Raw genomic sequence first — 22,084 nt, 5'->3', positions numbered from 1 at the left:
AGCTGAGGAACATTTCCGGTCACATAAACATGAGTTTCTCTTTGTTGTCCAAAACAATGTGGGAGGTGTAGGTCTTAGCCTAGCACAGCTCTCCTCTCAACTATTTTGATGGGCTACATGAAGCCTGTTAAACGCCCTGAGCGTTTTCCTTTTAAAGCAATAACTACACTATATTTCTACAAGATTTAAGGACTTAATTTGACCTCTTTACTACTGAATGGTAAGGTGGTCAAAGCAGAGTCGTATCTGGAAGTCAGTTGTTTTTGGCTACGAGGACTGAACGGGTATGCTTATTCCATAACTCAGCACTATACTCAAACCCTGAGCATGTGAGAGTATGTCGTTTCAGGTGTGTGAACAGAACTTCCTCTGTGTGTGTGTGTGTGTGTGTGTGTGTGTGTGTGTGTGTGTGTGGGTGTGTGTGTGTGTGACTGGAGAGAAGGGGGAAAAGGTCTCTGTTCACTGTGTAGAGAGGATGGGAGAGGAAGTGTGTGTTTTGTCTCCTGAGGATGTCCCAGTATTTTTATCTGCATGCTCCCCTTGTCATCCCAGTTAGCATTTCACAGTCAGGGCAGTGGAGAAGAGATAGTGACTGGCCAGGAGAGTGACTGAGAGGTAAATCAGTACTCAGATAGAGCAGGAGAGAGAGAGAGCTGGGGAGAGATGCAGTGGATCTGTTTCTCTAAGGGATCTGCTCTATTTCCAGTGACAGGAGGAAGCTGTAAGGAACTCTCCTCGTATCACCAGGAAGTGGCCTTTCCTACAGGATCCAGCTGTGAGCGGTGCATGCTGGGATGCTGATAGCTGACAGGCCTCTAGGTGATTCGGCTGCCCGTCACACACTGGGAAAAGTAGAGCAGGCCGGTGACAAATGTCAAAATAAGGAAAATAAGACTCTCTGGGTCCAGTGAGCTCCTGATGAGATGGCTGTGGCAACCCAGGGCAAGTTTCCCTCCTGAGGTCCAACCTTTTCCCACTCTCCAGATGGGGCACCAAGGACATGGGGGTGGGAGTGGTGAGGTTGCTGTGTTCAGGGACGCGGCTGAAGCAAAGCAGTGGAGAGGAAATGTGTCCACTGGCATAACAATGACAACTAGGAGCCCAGGGGTCTGTCCTCCTCAAACAATATGATGAGTGATCAGACAAGCACACACACACACACACACACACACACACACACACACACACACACACACACACACACACACACACACACACACACACACACACACACACACACACACACACACACACACACACACACAGGCAGCAGGGGAGCTAAGGGAGGCTGGACTCTCTCTACCTTACTCTCTCCTTACTGGGAGGAGTCTGTGCGATCTGTAATGACTAGTCAAGGGCTTACACAAAAACTGACCAAAATTCAAAGTCTTTTAATCAGCTTCAGTTCTACACAGGTCTCTAAAATCATTACAACCCCATGTTGTCAGCAGGCTTTGGTTACATGAAAAAGGAATGGGCTGTTTTTATACGCTTGTGGTCCCGACTGTGGGTTGCGCTTTTTTTTCTTTCTCTCTCTCTTTCTCTCTCTCTCAGTCAGTCGCTCGCACACACACACACACACACACACACACACACACACACACACACACACACACACACACACACAGAGACAGACACAGACACAGACACAGACACACTTTATCACACGCTTTACAACTCTTGAGTTCAAACCGGAGAGTCAGCCGTATCCCTTGCCTGTTCCATTCATTAGGCCCATTGTGTAGAGATTGTGTGGGGCACCCCACTGAGCTGCAGTGCTGTCTACCCCGGTGCTCAAAGGGGATCCTCTGTGTTCTCGACTCCACTCAGAACCTCGGCCGGTTCTATCTGTTCTCCTGCCCCACGCGGCCGCTCTATAGCACTGGATGGGATTACTGAAGGTACTGATGGATTGGAAATGGAGGTGAATGAGGGCTGTTCCCATGGTAACATCTTTTGGCTTCACATAATACAGTGTGTGTGTGTGTGTGTGTGTGTGTGTGTGTGTGTGTGTGTGTCTGTGTATGTCTGTGTGTGTGTGTGTGTGTGTTTTTGTCTTCCTTGTGCTCATTAACTCCGCAGTGATGAAACCTCATTAGTAGCGATCTTTTGCTGACAGGTCCAGCATTTAGCCAGCGCGCACACACACACACAACACACACACACACACACACACACACACACACACACACACACACACACACACACACACACACACAGACACTGGCACTCTCAGAGCTTGCCCAGTGACCTGTGACCAGTGTTAGCGAGCATGAGAAAAAGGGTGAGAATGAGGATGATCAATGGGGAATGTGGGGAGTGTGTAAGAATGAATAAGAAAAGAACAGACAGAGAGAAACAGAGAGAGAGGGAGAGACTGGGAGTGAAGGGGATGAGAGGAGGATGCCATAAGATAGCTGAGGAGAGAGGAGGAGACAGAGATGCTGAGCAGAGGACAGATAAAGAACTGCCAAGACATCTTACCATAGACAAAATAGAGTTGCTTCGCTATTCACGGGCTCTGTGTAGACTAAACACACTGCCCTGTCCACTTGTTTGGCCAGCTCCTCACTCCTCCCTCCCACCCCCACCCCTCTCTCTCTCTCTCTCTCTCCCTCTCTCCCTCTCTCCCTCTCAGCAGGGTGTCAGCTCTGTGTTGCCTCAATGTTTTGCTGTGACCTCAGTCTGATCTCTGTAGCTTAAATACTGGTTGCGTCTCCGCCCGTTGAATCCCACACACTGTACAGTACGCACGAGTCCATTCATTAAGCACAGAGAAACATGTCCTCCACTCCCAACAGCAGAGCAGCCAGCACGCTGAGCTTCATTAGAGAAAGAGAGAGGAATCTGAAACTGGGACTCACTCGACAATTCAGCTGGAACACGGGACTCTTTTAACCGCCTCCTTCAAACTGATTTGCTCTTTTTGAATTACCTTCTCGGACGGCCCAATTATTTCCCAGCTTAGAGCGGTAATTAATAAGGCAGCTTTGCCGCTCCCCAGTTCTGATTAATTAGAGGGCCCCAGTTCCAGTGGAAGCCTTTGGAACGGAATGGGTCCTGTGTTCCCCGAGGGGGGAACCGCACACAAGCCATGTCACCAGCGTCAGCGGCCCAGTCAGGGCAAACACAACACAATGATGCCCGACTGGCCAACTGTCCAGTCAACTGTCCAGTCCACTGTCCAGTCCTCTCCCCTCCTCCTCCTGCCCTTCTCTATTCTCTATTCTGGATTCTGGATTTTTCCTCCCTCATCTTCCCTCCTCCCCTTTGGTATACTGTATGTGTTGCCTCATGAGCCATTAGCCACTGTCTCTTTCTCTCTCTTTCTTGCTCTCTCTCTCTCTCTCTCTCTCTGTCTCTCTCTCTCACTGTTCCCTTCTGCATTGGTCTCTAGCTACAGTGAAGTGCCTCTCTTATGCGACATTCTCTTCCCAAAGGGAACATTCTTTTCTCTCCATTCTTTTCTATGTGTCCCCCAACTCTTCTCCTCTCTCTCCCTTTATTTTCTTCTCCCTCTCTCTCTCTCCTCTCCTCTCCTCTTCTCTCCTCTTCTCTTCTCTTCTCTTCTCTTCTCTCTCTTGGTCTAAGCCTTTGCAGGGCTGCTCTCTCTCTCTGAGGTGTTTTCCAGATGGGTGTGCTGTACTTTGAATGTCCAGCTGGTAGAAGCATTGGCTCTCCACTAGGAAGCCTCCAAGCTGGAGTCTCTGGTCTGCCTCTGCCTCTGCCCAGCTACACAGCTCCCTCTCGGCTGCCGCCGCTGCCGTGGCCGGCCCGTGTTTCTGGAGCTTTGAGTGGGATCTCTCCACGGCTGCCATGGGTGAGGAACTGTGGGATTTCCTGTAGTGTGAGTCGGGGGGTGACAGCAGACAGCGCTGGCCTGGCGCCGCCCACAGCCCGGGCTCCTCCGTCTGTCTGCTCTGTGGCGCTGCGCAGCGGTGGTGCCAATGTAAAGCACTAGTGTTTAGTTTGTCTCAGACGTCTGGAGAAACACGCCACCGACAGATACACCCCCTCACGCACACACACACACACACACACACACACACACACACACACACACACTCCCCAAACACTAACACACACTTCCACAGACCTCCCCCTCCAACTTTCCCCACTCTCTTTGTCGGTGGCATATGCTGTGCCATGCTTGTGCTGAATGTGGGTCGCCTTTCAGATGCGTTTAGCTGGGATGACGGGAGGGAGCCGCAGGCATCAGGGTGTCAGGGTGCTGTTCCTTTTCAGACACGTCGGGAGGAAATAAAACTCCTTGACTACGAGCGCTCAGCTCATAAATACACTGGTATCTGTCTCAGCCAAGTGGATATACAACTTTTGTGTGATACATTTAAGGGATTGGGTCAAAGAATGGAAAGCATGTGATTTTTTTTTCTCTTTCCCCAGACATTCCTTGACACTTACAAGTTATAGAGTAGCGGAATGTTTAACTTTATCTGCTGTAGTAGTATTTACAGCAAGCATGTAAAACATATAGAACTCTGACATATTGTCAGAGTCTCTCTCTTTCTCTCTCTCTCGCTCTCTCTCTCTCTGTTGTATTTTTCTCCTTTTCTCTCTCTTTGTCTGACCTGGCTGTAACCATTCTTCCAACATTCCTACTATAAATAAGCATGACTTCAGCACGCTCCACATTATCCTGGCCAATTTTATAATTGATCTCCAAATATGAGTCACTAACAACTGATATGTGTATCCAAGGTGAAGTATGGCCGAGAACAAGCAGCCAAAGTGCTGCCGCCATGTTTGGCAAGGTCACATATCTTAGCAGCACTCTTGAATATTTCATGAATGAACACGATAAATGTTCCCTTCTCCAGTGTTGGCTTGTATGGTTGTTTCTGCTCTGTTTCTTTGGGGTGCATGGGAGACCCCTTTTTGACGCAAGTTGTTTGTTTGTGTAACAATGTCCGGAAGCTTCTCGTGTTTAGAGTATTGAGGCTAGCGTCCTGAATCTTTTTGATTCTGTCTGACCACCCGGCCGGCACCTACAGCAACAACTCCCTCCCTCCTTTCCTTCCCTTAGGGAAACCCCAATATCAAGGAACTACATCATCGGAAAAAACACAGCGAGGCAGAGACAAATCTTAGCACTGAGGCTAGCCATTCAGCTCTGAGCATTGTCAGATACAATGCGGGAAAACACCAGCGCGAAAAACAGGAAGCCAAAAAAGAGAGGGAAGAAAGTAGGTTGACTGCAGCTCCATAAGAGAAACCTTGCTTGTCCTCATGAGCTGTGATGAGCTGTTACATGGTGCATATGTGCACCCCCCCCCCCCCTCTCTCTCTCTCTTTCCTCTGTCAACATCCTGTTCTCAGCCCAGCGGTGGGGCTGACCCCTGCCTGACTGTCCAGTCGCCCCCTGTGGTCAGCGGCCCGAGCCGGGAAGCGCTGGTTTCATCGCCGCAATCAATCTCAGGCTCTCAGCTCGGCCAACGGAACATCTAAGCTGCTCTTTGGGATCCTGCTCAAGTAGACAGCTTTGTGAAAAATGTATGGGAGTGCATGAGGTGGGTGGGGGAGTGTTTTTAATGGGGGTTGGGGGGTGGAAAAGACAAAGATGGTGGGAGAGAGAGAGAGAGAGGGAGAGGGAGAGAGAGACAGAAAAGAAGGGAAAGAGAACTTGCATCCGTGCCAGTTTACCAGCACAGCAAAATTCAGTTTCCCCGACTTCCCTTAAGATAGTTTCTCTGGGCCGGGGGAAGCACAATTCCCGCTTCAGTGATTAGCCTCATGCATGCTAAGTTCTTTTCCTTTTGTTTGCTAATTTCGGAGGGTTGAACGAAGGCAGTAAATCAGTGCAACGAGACAGCTGCAGACCACTGTGGGACACTTAGGTGATGGGGAACACTTCAGGCTCTGACCCCCCCTCCCCCTCCCCCTCCCCCGCCCCCGCCCCTTTATGGTTCTCCTCCGCGCGCTTGCGGTCGCGTCCAGACGGATGGACAGAGCATGATGAGGTGAAATGATGCAGAGCAGGTAGGAGCGCAGAGGTGGACGCTGGCTCTCATGCAGAAAGCAGACTCTTTGGCCTGCGGCACACGCGTGGAGACGGCAGGGGCAGCTGGACGCAGCGCAGCGCAGCGCAGCGTGGGCCGCTCAGACTGCAGGGAGTCTGGGAGCCTCCAGTGCCTGGGAATAGCCAACCTCAGGGGGGATGGAGGCTATGTACGCGCCGCTGAAAGACAAACTATTATAGGATGTAGGGGGGAGAAGAGTGGCGTGACCGCAAGGGGAAGGCTGGGTGTCGGGGTGAGGGTGGAGGAGTTGTGGGAGTGTGGCGTGACCGTAAGGGGAAGGCTGGGTGTCGGGGTGAGGGTGGAGGAGTTGTGGGAGTGTGGCGTGACTGTAAGGGGAAGGCTGGGTGTCGGGGTGAGGGTGGAGGAGATGTGGGAGTGTGGGTGCAGCTGGAGCTACCTCAGTCTGACTTTGGGAGTGTGGAGCTCTTTAATCCATCGTCATGGTTCCCCATTCCCACAAGGAGGAGGTCACGACAGAGGCCCCCCTCCCAGGCCTCCTTGCCTTTGCTCTCTCTCTCTCTCTCTCTCTCTCTCTCTCCATCTATCCCTCTCTCTCTCTCTCTCTCGCTTCCCTCTATCACTCCTCACTCTCACCTAATCCCTTCAGCGGCGAGGGCAGCAGGCGGAGGGATGCGTCACGGCTCCCGCCGGCCAACAACAACACGAGCTGCCAGGACGTGATGGAGAGGCTGTGGAGGGGCCGGGGGGGACGCGGGGACCCGACACCGTCTGCCTGGAGAGCGACAGCGCCGAGCGGGAGCGCCACTGTCCTCGAGGTCTCAACCGAGGAGCGGGGGGGAGGTCAGGGGGAGGTCGAGGAGGAGTTGAAAGGGGGCAGGAGTCAGAGGGTGAAGCCGTGCTAACTGGGCTCGCCCGGGGGGGAGACAGAGGCGTTTACTGCTGGAGAGGGATTGCAGCCAATGGGGACTGCAGTGATAGCACAGCATTAATTAAACTCTGCGAAATTAAATTGGATTTGCATAAAGCTTCAAATGACATTGGCACAAAGACGCCTCACACGGACGCAGCACACAAGCGTCGAAGAGTCCAGAGAAAACTTGAGACCGACTTGGACCATTTGAGCACAGACCAACCTGACAGGATACTACTTTAGCGTTATAATCAGAGTGTGAAGTTAGTCGAAGCTCTGTTCATCAGTATCAGTGATATTTCATCATTTCATCGCCCAGGAGATTAAAAAGAGAGTGTTTCAGTATTCTGATTCAGGCTGCCAGAGCTCACGCAATCCAAGGCTAAGAGCTCCAGAGGCGCAGCAGTGTGACTGCGTATCGTATCTCCCAGTTAGAGGACGGAAAGATCAAATTGATCTAAAGATGGTCGCTTTCATCAGCGTGTCTCCCAGCTTACACGCTCTCCTTCCTCTTTAACCCCTCTCCCCCCCCCCCCCCCCCCCGTGCTGCGGCCCCGGTGTTCCCTCATGACCTCCCCCTTGTCAGCGAGTACCCTTCACACGCTCTGTACACATCCGCCTCACTGCTCTGCACCTGTCTGTCATCAGCAGGGCAAATGGGATACGAGGTCAAAGGTCAAAGCTTGCCCACTGATGTGATTTGGGTTTTGATTTCAGAGGAACTGTGCCTGGGCGCTGGAGAATTAGAGCGGACATTCCTCTCCTGCAGATGCACAGGCAGACTTAAGTGAGGAGTGGGAAGACCAAAAACAACGATCAAGCGAGCGAGCGCGGGGAGCATTTGTATTCCGCACCTGATCTTCTGATTGCCTCCCTGTCAGTGCTCTGAAGGGGTGGGGGGACAAGCAAGGAAGGCCACATTGCCAAACAGGTTCCATTAATTGCGAGGGTGCTTTTTTTTATGCATGCATTTATTGCGTTAAAAAGAATAATGGAGTTGATTGTTTGAAGTTCCCAAGTCACTCATTAGTTCCAGTACGAGAGCGCTATGAATACAGATGTGCTAGTGTGCGGCTCAGGGCCAATTCCTGTGAATTGGAAGAAATCTGCATTAATGGGAAAAACCTCAAAGCCTAGCACTAGCATGACCCTTTCCTCAGAATTACCCATTTTTCTGCACCAATTCACTCCTCCAACTCAAATTAAAAACTGGCCGGAAAATAATGACTTAAAAAGTAAAGCGCACAAGAGAGGAAGGGGGAGAGAGTAAGAGTGAGAGAGAGAAAGTGAGGGTGAGAGAGAGAGAGAGCAGTAAAAGAATGCAAGTACACTCAGACGCAATCCATTGTTCAGTTCAGGTGTCTCATGACACAAAAGTCAGGTTTTCCACTGCTCCCCAGTCTAGACTGTGTCCAGTTTAGCTCATAAATATCATATCTACTCTGTTTCCAGCCACAAAGAAGGACTGACCCAGCGTACACACAGGAGAATAGCTCCAAGCCTTTTCATCCATAAATATAACACACTTTATCACAAGCCCCTCACAGTCTGGGAACAGCTCTTAAGCCGTTTCCACACCCAGAGTTGAAATTGATGAAGTAATGTAGCTTTAATTCAAATGAAGACCTCAGTAAGCCATATCCTGTGTCAGTAAAAAGCAGTATTACTAATTGTCTTGTTGAAGGAACAAGATTAATTTTCCTCTGTCATCCTTGTAGTTTTCAGACAGATGTGGGACAAAGCAGAGAGCTTAAACAGTCCAAATAGGGCTTTCCAAATGGGACTTGCAGAGGAGGAGAGAGAGATGGAGAGAGAGAAAGAGAGAGAGAGAGAGAGTTCACATCAGAACAACCTCAGTGGGCAGGCAGAGCAGCACGGGGAAGTTCCTCTGTTGTAAAGTGGAGCGAACATGTGGGGCTGAGAGGATGTTCTCTGGGAGGGTGCAGGGCAGGCTAGCTGGACCCAGATCCCTGCAAACGCCTTCATTGGCCCGTACAACAAATAGCCCCAGTTGGAAGCACTAGAAGGATTTTTTTTTCAGCCTTTTATTATTCTAACTCCATATGTGGTAATTAATTGCGTCGACTTGTACAACTTAGTCAATCTCCATGAAGTTTGTTTTTAAGTGTTAGCATCTGTGCATTCGAGCTTGAAACCGCTGTTGATTGAACAATTTATGTTGAAATTATCCAGAGATCTCAGAGTCTGAGTGTGATAGAAACTGCCTTTGATTTGTAACATATGATTGGTAATACTTTCCATAACCCCAGGGATGGAAGGTGATATCATCAGCAATTCTTTAAAGTGCAAAACTTCAATGTCCCTTGTTGGTCGATATCCAAACTGTTTACCCCTGCGTTGACCTGTGTGGTGCATTTGACTGGTCTCTCTCTCTCTCTCTCTCTCTCTCTCTCTCTCTCTGAGCGATGCGGCTCTGTTGTGTCGCCGTGCTCCTTTCTCAACACATGGTGCAGACAGTGGGGTGTTGTGGGAATGAGGTCATGGGCGACAGCGAGCGACATGTGTGCAGCCTCGTTGGGAAAAACAAAACATTCCAGGGTAAATAAAGCCCATCAAAGCCCGTTATATGTACTTGCAGATGGCTGGAAATGGAACAGTGACATAGTGAAACTCGCCGACTCGGTGTTCGTCAATAATCCGCCTGGATGAAGTCATGGAGTCATTATGGCTCTAACCAGCTAATGTCCCTATTAAAAAGATGCATCATGGGGGAGAGAGAGAGAGAGAGAGAGAGAGAGAGGCAGAGAGAGAGAGAGACCGTGTCATCATTATGAAAGCTGCCACATGAATCAGCTAATCAGCCATCTCTGTCATATCCTCTCAGACGGTGCTCCATCATGGGCTGTTAGATGATGGCAGTGTGGCTCTTCTCAGTATGATCCCTCCTCAGCCGTATGCTTGCCATTAGCCCCACCTGAGAGCAGCGAGTGCTCTTGGATCTGTCAACGGGCTCCTTAAGGCAAGTCACTCTGAGCTTGTGCTGTGATCTGCTGACTCATTTAAGGGAGGAACAGACAGAGGAGGGCGAGCGTGTTAGCGCCCGGGGCAAACATCTCCTGCAGGGATGTGGACTCATCCAGAGCTTCTCTTTGAGTTCCAGACATGAGGAATTGTGTTGTTCTGTCTCAGCCAGGGCTAATCATCCGGATGTCTCATCATCAGACGTGTGTCATCCCTTCAGAGCCGCTGAAATATGGCTAGATAAAGCTGTGTAACTAACTGAGAGTGATACTTTTAGATTAATCTCTGTTAACCTGAAATGATTGCTTTCCCTTCTTTGCAACAATTTGTGAGTGATATCTTTGAGGATACAGAAGCTTACTGATATCACATTCTGATAGGTATCTTGACAGTGGAGGCTCTGACGAAGTGAAATGATCTCTGGGATATTCCTGGGCTCGGTAATCAGCGACTAAAGTTTCATCATCTTCCACTCCTATTAAAGTTAATAAAGCTCTGAGGAGATGAGCATCGCTTCCTATCAGTTAGTTGGCATGGGCGTGGGTGCGAACACTGCTTACAGCATCTTTAATGTGTGCTAAGAAATTACTCTGTATGCCTTAAAGTTGTCAGCTAAGATTATGTTTTGCAGGCACATCAGACCAGTAAGCAATTTGTGAAAAGAAAAGCCCTGTGTGCTGCATAAAAGGCTCGCAGTATCTGTCAAAAGCGTGATTTAATAGATTATAGCACCTCTAAAGTGCAGAGGGTGCAAAAAGTTCAGATGCTACATTGCAAGCAGTCATGTTCATCATTAAAACACTGCAGCACCCAGTCAGCTACCAAATTTGCTAAACATTCCAGTGCATGATTTACAGTTGCTGAAACATCTGCACCGGGTATGACATAGTAATCAAAATAAGATGTCCCGCTGTGAAGCTAGACACAAATCCAATGGCATATAGGGCACACAGTGCATACTCCTCAGCTGGACCTCTGCAAACTTCATTTGTGTACAGGAGACAGGAGTAGTTCAGAGGAACTGTAGGGGGCAAAGGAAGAGCAAGTGTGGGCTACAATTGAGTAAACACAGAGCTCATAGTTCGGGGCTAATGGGCGCCTGTGTCTGCTTCTGCTATACAGTTTGCTGGACAGATGGAGTGAAGCGGAGAGCTGGTGGTGGCTCTAGATCAGAGTCCTTAAATGCCAAAAGCCTTGCTGGGACTTCTGTCGCTGGTCCAAGGGTGTAACTCTTGTGGGCTTAAACGCTCAACCTGGCACACAGGCCTCACTTTCCATGACATCCTGTCACAGCGGGTCCTTACTTTATGTTTCCATGTTACTGTGTTGACTTAAGGCCAATCTACCAGCTCTCAGGTCCAACCAAGTCCAAGTACTTGCGAGCTTGTAGATGTAGACTAAGGCTTCCAGACTTTAGACTGCTCCTTTTGGTTCACCGGTGAGGAAAAGTGCTTTTTAGTTCAGTATGCCAAGGGTAAATATTCCGTTCAGGTTTATATTTAAAACAAGAAATACACAGGCTGAGTAATGTCTGTGTCAATTTAAACTCTAATAAGGTCTTGTATAGCACAGTTATCAGATTCAGATGAGGTTCACAAGTTCACATTAAACGGATAACGTTTAAATTCGCTTTTACTTTTGCTTAGCATCTCCTCAAACTGGAGTTGTCTTACATGTATGTTGTGAAATGCACTTAGACGTATTATCCGCAGAGGCTCCAACAATAGCTGGTGTCCATGGTAACCTATGTACATGGAGATGTTTTTGAATAGTTATTCAATTTATTGCTGGTGCTGACAGACAAGAGCAGGAGAGCAGGAATTGTTGTGATCAGTAATCCCGCCAACTCAAGGCATTTCATGGCTTCTTTAGAGGAAGAGAGATATTGTTATGGAGCTGAGATGTGAAAAAGGAGAAGGTGGGATGTGAAGTTAGCTCAGTGTGTGAAGTAAACTGAGCTTTTCACCTGAATGGTTTGAAATGCCTTGCCATTCATCTTGGGTCTCCTCTCAGAATTCTTTCTCAAAGATTCTGAAAGAAAGAATGCTCTCAGTCTTGAACAAGGTCACCTCTTTCCACTCTACTGCAGGAGGCCTTACATGTGTTTTTTTGTTTTTGTTTTTGTTTTTCAGAGGAGATGAAAAAATGTATCGCATTTAAGAATCTAATCATATGTGTCCAAGGCCAGTTTGAATATCAGTGCAATATTGTATACCTTAGTAGGACAGCTTAATTATCGGCTTGCTTGAATTTGATGAAAATATTGGTGCCCATTGTGGTCCTTGTGTCCCCCAGTGCCCTGGTTCATAACTCCAGAGTGCTCAGGACTGGTCTTGTGTAGCGCAGCTCTCTTGGGTCTGCTGTGCACATGCCTAAGGATGTATTTATAGAGGTGTTGATGGACACGCTGTATGTGTCAAGTGGCTGCTTTGAACCACTGGGGCTTTAAGGTGCTACTGGCCTGCCTGGACATAGGACTGACCTCTAGCGTCTAGGAACATCTCCTCAGTCCTGCCCCTCCCTGCCCACTCAGTCTCTGTCCCATCAGCACACTTCATTAGACATGACGCTGGCGTATCGCCCCTAATCCCAATTAGCAGGTGATTGTTTTGTTGGGCTCCGTGGCTTTGCCTGGGTAATTGATATCATGTGGGATAGAGGCTGTCATCCATCACTGCCGGAACACACCAAGATGGCACTTCATTGATTTGTGACGGGCCGCCTCTGCCCAGTAATATCAATCTCTAGGTGCCATTTGCAGCAGTAATTGCACACCGTGCTTACTAATGGTTGTTCTGTTTTAACTGCCCCCTCTCCCAATTAGCCACGAAGATGCTCAGAGGATTACCACACGGACATCAGGGGCTGGCAAATTGTTTTGCTTAGCGAGAGAAAAGCAATGAGAACTAACGGGGAAAAAAAGAGCAAAAGTCGACGTGACCTGATTTCCCTCGGCAGGACTAGCATGAGAAGCCTTCAGCCTGTCCTCTAGGAGACGAGCTCAGCCTCAGCACAGCTGACGACGCTGTCACCCTGCCAGGCTTCCTCCAAAAATCATTTGAGCCGCCCCCACTCCCACTCCCACCCGCTCCCCCCCCCCACCCCCTCTGACTCACCACCGCACACTCACACCCCTCCATATTCTTTCCTTCTTTTGTCTTCTCTTCATCTTTTTTTTCGGTTCTGCTCCGATTCTCAAGTGAGCAGCCGTCCTTGGGCCAGGGCGCCTCAAAGGGGCTTGTTAACTCACTTTTGGATGCAGGATGCGTATGTAAATAAAATCAGAGCTGGCTGAGCCAGCGTGTTTCTCCTTTTATTGTTGTTTTTAACTCTCTTCCTTGGCTTGTGTTGTCTGTGTGTTTGACACACTTTATGTGGAGTTGACCTTCACTGAAAGGCAGGTTGTCGAGTGTTACGGCTCAGAACCCTCTGGCTCTCAAGACTGGAGTATACACTAAAAAGCTATTCTTAGACTCAGATTGATTTCTAATACCACACTGTTCAGTTCTGGTGTAGAAGCGGTTCTTACCCTTGTCTGTCACAAGAGGTTTTTTATGTCAATGGTTGAAAATTACAACTTGTACTCTAACATGCTAGTATATACTATACAGTATACCATTTTTTTCAGTGCTTTGTCGAAAAACCGCAAACTTTTTTTCCTCTTCAGACGATATGGAGGCCTGTGCTCATTTATCATGTTTAACCCCCACGTTTGGGCACAATTCCCTGATTAGGTTGTTGTCTGTGTTTAATGAGACATCAGGGCTTGAGAGTGGCGAGGATCAATGGTTATTGATTAAACTGGTATTAAAGCGTCCGTAATGGAGACGTTTGTGTCGGTGTGGTGCAGGGAGGCAATATGTAATGGAGGCTGGTTGAGCGGAGCTGTTTATGCGGAGCTCACACCCTCACACACACACACACACACCCTGGCATGCTCTCCGCTGGAGCCTCTTCAGGGCACACTCAGAAGACTCTCTCACGCTCGGGAGAGTAGATTTCTTGTGACTTTGCAAAACTCCTTGGGAGAGCAGACTTCAGTTTTAACTGACATTAAAAAAAGGCCAATAAAACATCTGCAGATTGACTTGGCATGCCTTTATCTGTGACAAAGACTTTCCTCTCACCCTGACCTCCCTTGACACAACAGCTAATGGAAGGGGTACGGTGTGTGCCATTATCCTCCCCTCCTTCCACAATGTCAGGCTACATTTTCCACTTTTCGGCGGGGATGCTGTGGATCTCGCTATTTTTTGCTTGCAGTACATGAAGAGACCCCCCACCTGATAAATAAGGCATTGTGGCGCACTGACAAGTCACTCTGGCCTTGAGCTTCCGAATGCTGCGGAAGTCCTGCTGATTCCTTCTAGACTACATCAAAAGTGAGGCTGTGGTTTTGAAGTCCTCCGCCCCCTCCACTGCGCACTGCCACAGCCACCTCACTGTTTTTGGAGCTTGGTCTTTTGGCTACGTGTGCCTTAATGCTCTCGCTGCTGCGGCGAGTGAAGGAAGCCCAATTAGAGCAAACAAGGCATCTGTTGTCTCCACTGCTAATTAGCGTCTCTTGTTCAAAGCGGAAATGTCATGCCTGAGCAAGAGGTAGTCTAGGGATACAATAGTTGTGTATCAGTGATGGATCATCTGGTATCCGTGTGAAATGTACAAGCCAGCATCAGCACAGAGTCGTTCCATTAAAGAGTCAGAGGAGCCTTGCTGTTTGTGTGTGGAACAGCTTGCTGTGTCTGCGCTCTTAGTTCTCTCATATTAAATGTTTGATGTGGAAACGGCTGCTTTTTTGCTACTATCAAGCTGTACAAATCAGTTTATGGCGTGTGTGTGTGTGTGTGTGTGTGTGTGTGTGTGTGTGTGTGTTGTGATTTGATTGATCAGACTGCAGCTTTCCATTGATCTCTGCACTTGAACTGATAAAGCCCTCACACACTGTTGTGTTCAAGCTCACTGTAGTGATGGCTTCAGTCACACTTGAGCCCAAGCTCTGTAAATTAATCCATCCTTTAAATGCCTGTGTGTGTGTGTGTGTGTGTGTGTGTGTGTGTGTGTGTGTGTGTGTGTGTGTGTGTGTGTGTCTGTGTGTGTCTGTGTGTGTCTGTGTGTGTGTCTGTGTGTGTGTCTGTGTGTGTGTGGGTGGGGACATCAAATACAAAGTGCTACACTCAGGTGCATATGTAAGATTGACATCTTAGGCTTTGCTTGGAATTGATTTCCAGAACAGGTTAGGAACATAATAAGAAATGCCCATGGTCCTATTAATCTCAGTATTGTATTTCAGCAAAGCAAGACAAGTGTATTGATGTAGCACAATTCGTACACATTGGAAATGCAATGTACTTTACAGATGGGCAGATCAAAGAACATAGAAGTGTGTATACAAACAGTTAAAAGAACACCAACAAAATAAAAAGATTAAAAAGGAAGACTAAGTAGAGTGCATGCATTAAAAAGGAAGACTCAGTAGGGTGCATGTATCCACCAAGCTTGTTGAAGATCCACTGCCAAAGAGGTTCAATTTTCACAGTGTCTGTTTCTTTCTTGGTTGGTTGGTTTGTTTGCTGAATTATGCAAAACCTACTGGCTCGATTTTCATGAAATTGGGTGGAAAGGTACAACATGGGCCAAGAAAGAATTCACCAAATTTGGGAAAAGCAGAACTGCATTTGTGCAGGCGCACGTCGTATCTCAAAACGCTTGTGAAATCAAAAATCAAAATCAGGCCAGTTGTTTTGGCAGAGTTAAAAGGTAAAAAGTGGAATTGGATCAAGATGGGATTACTGCAGTCAAAGGTTCTCTTTGTTATCGTACGCAGCAGGATGCTACACCTCAAGTGGAGCATGTCTTTTGTCAAGGACTACACCACTGCTCTTCTCGGTGACACTTCTGTCCTGCCCGACTGTTTGTGAAATGATGTCTGAGATGAGTTGACAGATAGCATGCATCTGTTGGATATGATAAAAGCGCCCTTCTTCATGTCTTTGTTAAAAGCAAAAGGATCTCGGTGTTGTCAGGGCTGCCGTGCTGAGATGTGGCCCAAGTGTCCTCGTGTTGTCCTATTTGGCTGTCTCAGGAGAGCGGTGCTGAGTGCCTGCTGCTGTTGACTCTGTGTGTTTGTGCTGGCAGGCGAGATGCGTGATGGCTCTCTCTCGGTGGCGGAGGAGGAGGCGTTGACCTGTGCCAGGGTCGCTGGCTAATGCATATTAAGTGTGAACAGCTGACCCCCCCGCGCCTCATTAATGTCCCGCTGATTGATACAAACAGAGCGGCGGCCACACGGAGCCGTGCGGAGCACACGAGACGAGACGAGACGAGATGAGATGAGATGAGCTGGTGGCGTGGCGTGTTGGCCGGCCACTCACTCACCCTGTGATTATGGGATGTTTGCATCTCAAACCACGCATGCATTATGCACGTGTGTGTGTGTGTGTGTGTGTGTGTGTGTGTGTGTGTGTGTGTGTGTGTGTGTGTGTGTGTGTGTGTGTGTGTGTAAGTCTGTGTGTGTGTGTGTGTGTGCATGCGCGTGTGTGTGTGTTTGTGTCTCGGTGTGTGTGTGTGCGCTTGCGTGTTTGTGTGACTCTCTCCAGGCAGTCCTTCTTGTATCAGCACACTGATAAGCTAAACCCCCTCGTGGGCGTGAGTGATTTGCTCAGCCCCGGCCCAGCCCAAACAAAATATGAACATCTGATTGAAATCTCAGGTCTTAAGTCTGTGCCCCGTGGGATCTGACATTTGCCAAGTCCACCGGTGTCGATCATGAATAATTAGACGCTGGATAATTAGTGGATGCCTGTGCTTGTTGCTGGAGACTGCTGATGCTCTGTCAGGGCGGAGGCTGTGTTTACAAGTCTGGGGCTCAGCCATCCTGGAGAAGCTCTCGGCGCTTAGGCTGCAGGTCCTAATGAGTGTGTTCGCCAGTCTGGTGGGATGGTGGTGTGTGTGTGTGTGGCGGGGGGGGGGGGGGGGGGGTGATTTGGTGTATCCTTAGCTGCTCTTTCTCGCTCTCTCCTCTCTCTCTCTCTCTCTCTCTCTCTCTCTCTCTCTCTCTCTCTCTCTCTCTCTCTCTCCTACTCTCTCTCTGCGTGGCTGCTTTGATGCATCCAGATGGGGTGCAGCCCTGTTGTGCTTTATGGCTTGTTAAGGCCCATCGCATGTCACACTGACAGATTGTGGCTGTGGAGCGGGCGGCCCCGTGACTCCGCACCTCTCGCCTCGGCCCCGCCGGGGTCAGTCGGCCGGTCAGCCAGTCCAGCGCGCCGCCGCTGCGGAGCCTCCGCCAGCGTGGACTATCACTGAGCGGCCATCTGCTGGTGCCCCGCAGTCCTGTGTGTCCAGATACACTCACGCCTACACACACACACACACACACACACACACACACACACACACACACACATATGCACACACACACACACACACACACACATACACACACACACACACACACACACATTCATACACACATGCTGTAATAATTATCTCATCGGGGACCCTATTGTGTGTGTGTGAGCTCATACCATTACAGGATACTCCCCCACTGTCACCTCGTGGCCCCAAGCTGAGCAGCCCACCCCTCCTGGAGCACTTTAATGATAACCTTCTCCAAGTGAAGGACAGCCAAATAGCACCATAGCTTTATGCCCTTCTAGTCAAGTACACACACACACACACACACACACACACACACGACTTGCCACTTGTCCTACACTCGGAATTTATGTCCACCAATCTCCACTTGCCGGGATTCACTCGCACGTACTTGCAGACGATCATTTTCGTGCTGCCTCCTTTGAAGTCTCTGGTGTGCCGGTGGAGCACAAAAGGAACGGGTATTAAGTAGAGTGCCTGCTGGCTGATTGTGGGCCCATTACGCTGACGGAGTGCTTCCTCCCGCCACTCGGCCCGGCTCATGCGATTGCGGGAAAAAAAGCCAGCGCTTTTCACCCCGACTCTAACCTTTAGAGGGCCCAGCTCAGCTGTAAACACCCGTTTAGCGCGGGTCGGCTCAGGGCGGGGCTGATTAATGCTTTAATCGATGCCTGGCTCCTCAATCACGCCGTTCATTCATCATGGGGGGGGGGAGCGGGGGGCGCGGCCGTTACGAGGGGAAGTCTATTGGAAGTGTCAGTGGCTTGTTCCGCCCTTTTGTTGTGTCTCTTCGTGCCGTTGAGTGAGTGTCCTCTGTCCTGTGTGCTTCTCTCCGCAGGGGTCTGTTTGCCGCTCACTACACCGAGACACACTACCTGGAGGACGGCAGCGCGGCCACCGGCTCCTCCAACCTCACCGTAAGTCACGGCCACCGGCCTCCACACACTCACTGATCAGAGATCAGAGGAGCTGTCCAGCAGCACACACCTATTCAGTCAGATCATGGGCAGTGTTATAGGACTTTTATGGGTTATGGAAGTCAAGGATCCTCACATAAACAAGAATCATTCTTATGACTAGTCTTTCTGCTCATACTGTACAGATTGTTCACAGAGACTCAGACAAGTGTTAATGGAAACTTAACCACATGATTTGCTGCAGTAGAAGTTGGGTAGTGTTTCGGGAATTGTACATTACTCAGCAGAGTGTTAAGTGCGGTAAAACAGTCTGACCTTTCACTGTGCTGTGAATCAGTTCATAATCAGTTCTGCTCGCAATTTATCTGTATTCCTGTTCAAGAACATGAATTAGTAGCCTACCCTTTGCTACATCCACAGAGGACTCCAAGTTTGGTGTCCAGAGGCCGTTGGTTGGGAAACTCTGCTGTGTCCTTTTCACAATCTTTAGTGTTGTGCTGCCAGTTTGGACATGGACACATTACACAAACATGGCCACTGCCAGGAAAAGCCCAACTTCTTAACTATATCAGGCCATGGCCGTACGTGAAAACAGAAGCACCAGTCAAAATAGGCCGTTGCCTTCCTTCCTCTCTCCCTGTGCCCACGCCACGGACGTCCACCCAGCAAACCACACGCTCCTGGGGCGTCACCCCCAACAGGAGCTGAGACGCGGGGTATTAGCATAATTCTTTTCTAACAGCTGACGAGCAAACAGCGGTCAGGCTCCGGTTAGACCAGCCTGCATCTCTTGAATATTACGCTGAAAGATATATTAGGGCACTGAGAGCTCTTAGCTAATTACTCATCAAGCGTATAGCATTTATGACTCCCCCAGTGTGGATAAACATTTAATGTCATAAGCATTGATTTACACCAGTGTTTGTGCTGGACATAAATGGCTTCATATTTCCAGTACAAAAGTTATGGCTGCGGTTATGGGCAGAGCCCATTGTGACCAGACAGTAATGGCATCTGTCATCTCTGACTTCCTGCCTATAATTTGTGCTGGTGCCTGGTGCATGAAATACATGGAAACAAAGTGAGTTACGGGGGAAAAGGAAGAGGTGCAGTTGGGGTACCCCCTTGTGTAGCGTACCCCGTGTTTGAAGTTAGTGGCCAGGGTTTGATTGGAAGAGGACGAGAGAGTGGCTCCTGCCAGGTCTGGTCAAGGTCAATAAAATCTCTGAGCGGAGGTTTCACAACTAAGTTCCAAGTGGGGAGAGAGAGAGAGAGAGAGAGAGCGAGAGATAGAGAGAGAGGAGATTTTTTGACAAGCAACATGTGGATCTTTTTGGCCATCCCCTTTGTGCATCGCAGCGACTGCAGTGTGAGGGAGTCAGTGCCCTGACCTTGTGCGAACACTGTCCAAGCCATTCTCTCATTCATCATGTGGCTCCACTCTTATTCTCCCTGACAGGCAGCGGACGAGGCCGTGCCAAACGCTCTGACATTTTACCACATGAACATGTAGTTTGTGTATGATTGAATCCAGGCCGCGCGCCAAGTTTCTGGAGTGCCAATTAAGGATGGGAATAGAGTCTAAACTGCAAAATCATTGACCTTGGGGGAAAAGTTGCTAAGAGAAGCCATCAATGTAAATCCCATACAGAGGGGATTCATTCAGACTGAGCAGTTGAACAGAGCTGTGCTGCAGACTGGAGTCTCCCCAGCTCTCTTCTACCAGCTGAGCCATCAGGGGAATATCTACAAGAAATGAAGTTTTACAGTTTCCAACAACTGCGCGCCTACACATTCTCGGCCCGAGCGAGAGACGTTCAACCTAAATATTTCCTATGCAGCTGTTGTGAAAACGGCGCTGAGAGGTGAAGTCAGCAGAGGACCTGGGACATCTCCGGGCCCCGCTGGCAACCGCGGCCCATTCCAACCATTCTTGCGCACAGACACAATGAAGGAGTTGTCTCGGGCTTGGCCACGCTCGAGGCGCTGGGATTGCTCCTCTGAGATCTCCCACTCCGGCACCACAGCATGCGAGCACTAGAGCCATGCAGAGCCCAGCTATAATAGTGCCCTGGCCTGTTTCAAATCTCACATCCACATCAGCGCAGGTCTCCAAGGGATTGCAAAAGGGGGGATGTTATCCATTAAAATTCACCATCTCTCACCATATTGACTCCCTTGGCTGGCTTTGAGCCCTATGACGAATTAGCATTAACTTTGTTGTCCACCATCCACTTGAGTGGTTCAAACAGACTGTGTCTGTAGCCTGTGTGTCGGCATGGGACAATATGAAAAAGCCATTGAGAGCTGAGGCTGGGCTGATGTGCATGAGGCCTTAGGCCGGGGCCTCCCTGACAGGATCCAGCCCTGCAGAGGGAGTGTCTGGCCAGGGCTTCATTAGGGGGTACTGATACATGGGGGATTTATTGGGCTTGTCAGCAGGGAGGAGGCCTGACATATTGGCCAGCGTGGGCTTCCAAAGCAGGTTCAGCCGCGTGTCAGCGCCGTAGCAACATGGGAGTGAGTCGCTGGTGAACTCTCATTTCCTTTGCTCTCACTCTCTCTTTCTCCCTCTCTCTCTCTCTCTCTCTCTCTCGCTCACTCTCTCTATCTCTCTCTCGCTCGCCCTCTTTTTCCCCCCATTTGTTCTGTTTTACGTGTCTCTGGGTGGAAGCCTTTTAAAAACGGGGACTTTCTGCTCCGAGCACAAAAGCCTCATCGCCTCTTATCCCCACAGCACATATTTGAGATACCCAGTGGTGTGATGGAATCCCTGTCTCGCGCGCTCCGCTATACGTTAATTCAGTGAGTCCATCATCATCAGCGCGCTGTATACACGTGGGCGTCTTGGCTGACCTTAGGCCGTGCCAGCCCTCGCAGCTGAGTGGGTCACCCATTCTGAGGAGGTTTGAAGAGAGATTCTTGGAAAGGTCTGAAAGCCTGACCCTGACAGAAAATCCCACTCGCAGCCTTGGAGCGGCCAAGCTATTCATATCCCCACATACAGAGCAATCATCATCTCATCAAATATGTATATGTTCATGGCATCAGCCCTCTGCGTTCCAGACAGCACTCTCCTCTGCGCTGCAGCAGGCTGTATTTCATTGGAAAGCTCCACTGTTTAAAATGTTAAATGCTTTTTTTTTTCTTCATCTCAGCCCATTAGCAAATGATCCACCACAGACAGGTTCTGGTATACTGAACAGTATGTCCATGGCACAGGGCCATATCTCAGAGTGCCTTTTACAGTTTAGCTTAGAGCTACACTCTGAAGTTAATTCCCATTCATTTCAAGCGACATTAGACTTCAGACGATATAGCGCTGTATTTATTCACACAGTGATAACATTTGTGTTTGTGATAGTAATTTAACTCATCTGCCAGCAAAATATAGAATGCAATACATCACGCGAACCCTCCAGTGACATGTCTATTTATGTGCGGATTTTATTGTGACGGTCCCATTTTCCCACAACAGTTTCCGAGGGACCTATATGTTCTGGATAGTAACTTACAGTTCAACTTGGAACCGTTCCTTGCATGTGAACGGTGACATGTGGCTCTACGGTATCTCTGCTGAGAAGTCCTCGGAACATTCTAATCACTAACTCTTAAGGCTGGCTGGGCCCGTGTTGGTGGGAGTCCAAAGACAACAGTGCACTGAACATGTCAAAGAAAACATGGGAAAGGAGAGAGGTGAACCGCTTCTGAAAATAGCAGCCCCAAAAATGCTTTTCCATTCACATGTCCACCGAGAGAACGGGGGGAGAGACAGACAGATGGAAAAAGGGAGAGAGACATAAGGAGAGAGGTGCCGAGGGTCAGACAGAGAGAGTGACAGCCAGACAGACGGAGAGAGTGTGAGCGGGAGATTCGGAAGTAATGTGGTGCGCTTTTAT

General features: G+C 49.2%; 1 protein-coding gene across 1 annotated transcript in view; it reads left to right on the top strand.

Annotated features, from left to right (window-relative positions):
• The window catches only part of LOC134069966 (disintegrin and metalloproteinase domain-containing protein 12-like), a 77,664-nt gene that overhangs the window by 16,136 nt on the left and 39,444 nt on the right, over positions 1–22,084 (top strand). Inside the window, exon 4 of the mRNA XM_062526136.1 lies at positions 18,107–18,185. Within this exon, the coding sequence (XP_062382120.1) occupies positions 18,107–18,185 (79 nt within the window). The remainder of the gene's footprint in view (positions 1–18,106; positions 18,186–22,084) is intronic.

Source organism: Sardina pilchardus, chromosome 22 (assembly GCF_963854185.1).
Source record: "Sardina pilchardus chromosome 22, fSarPil1.1, whole genome shotgun sequence".
Classification (NCBI taxonomy): domain Eukaryota; kingdom Metazoa; phylum Chordata; class Actinopteri; order Clupeiformes; family Clupeidae; genus Sardina; species Sardina pilchardus.
Note: the sequence above shows the minus strand (reverse complement) of the source record. Positions and strands in the feature narration are given on the sequence as shown.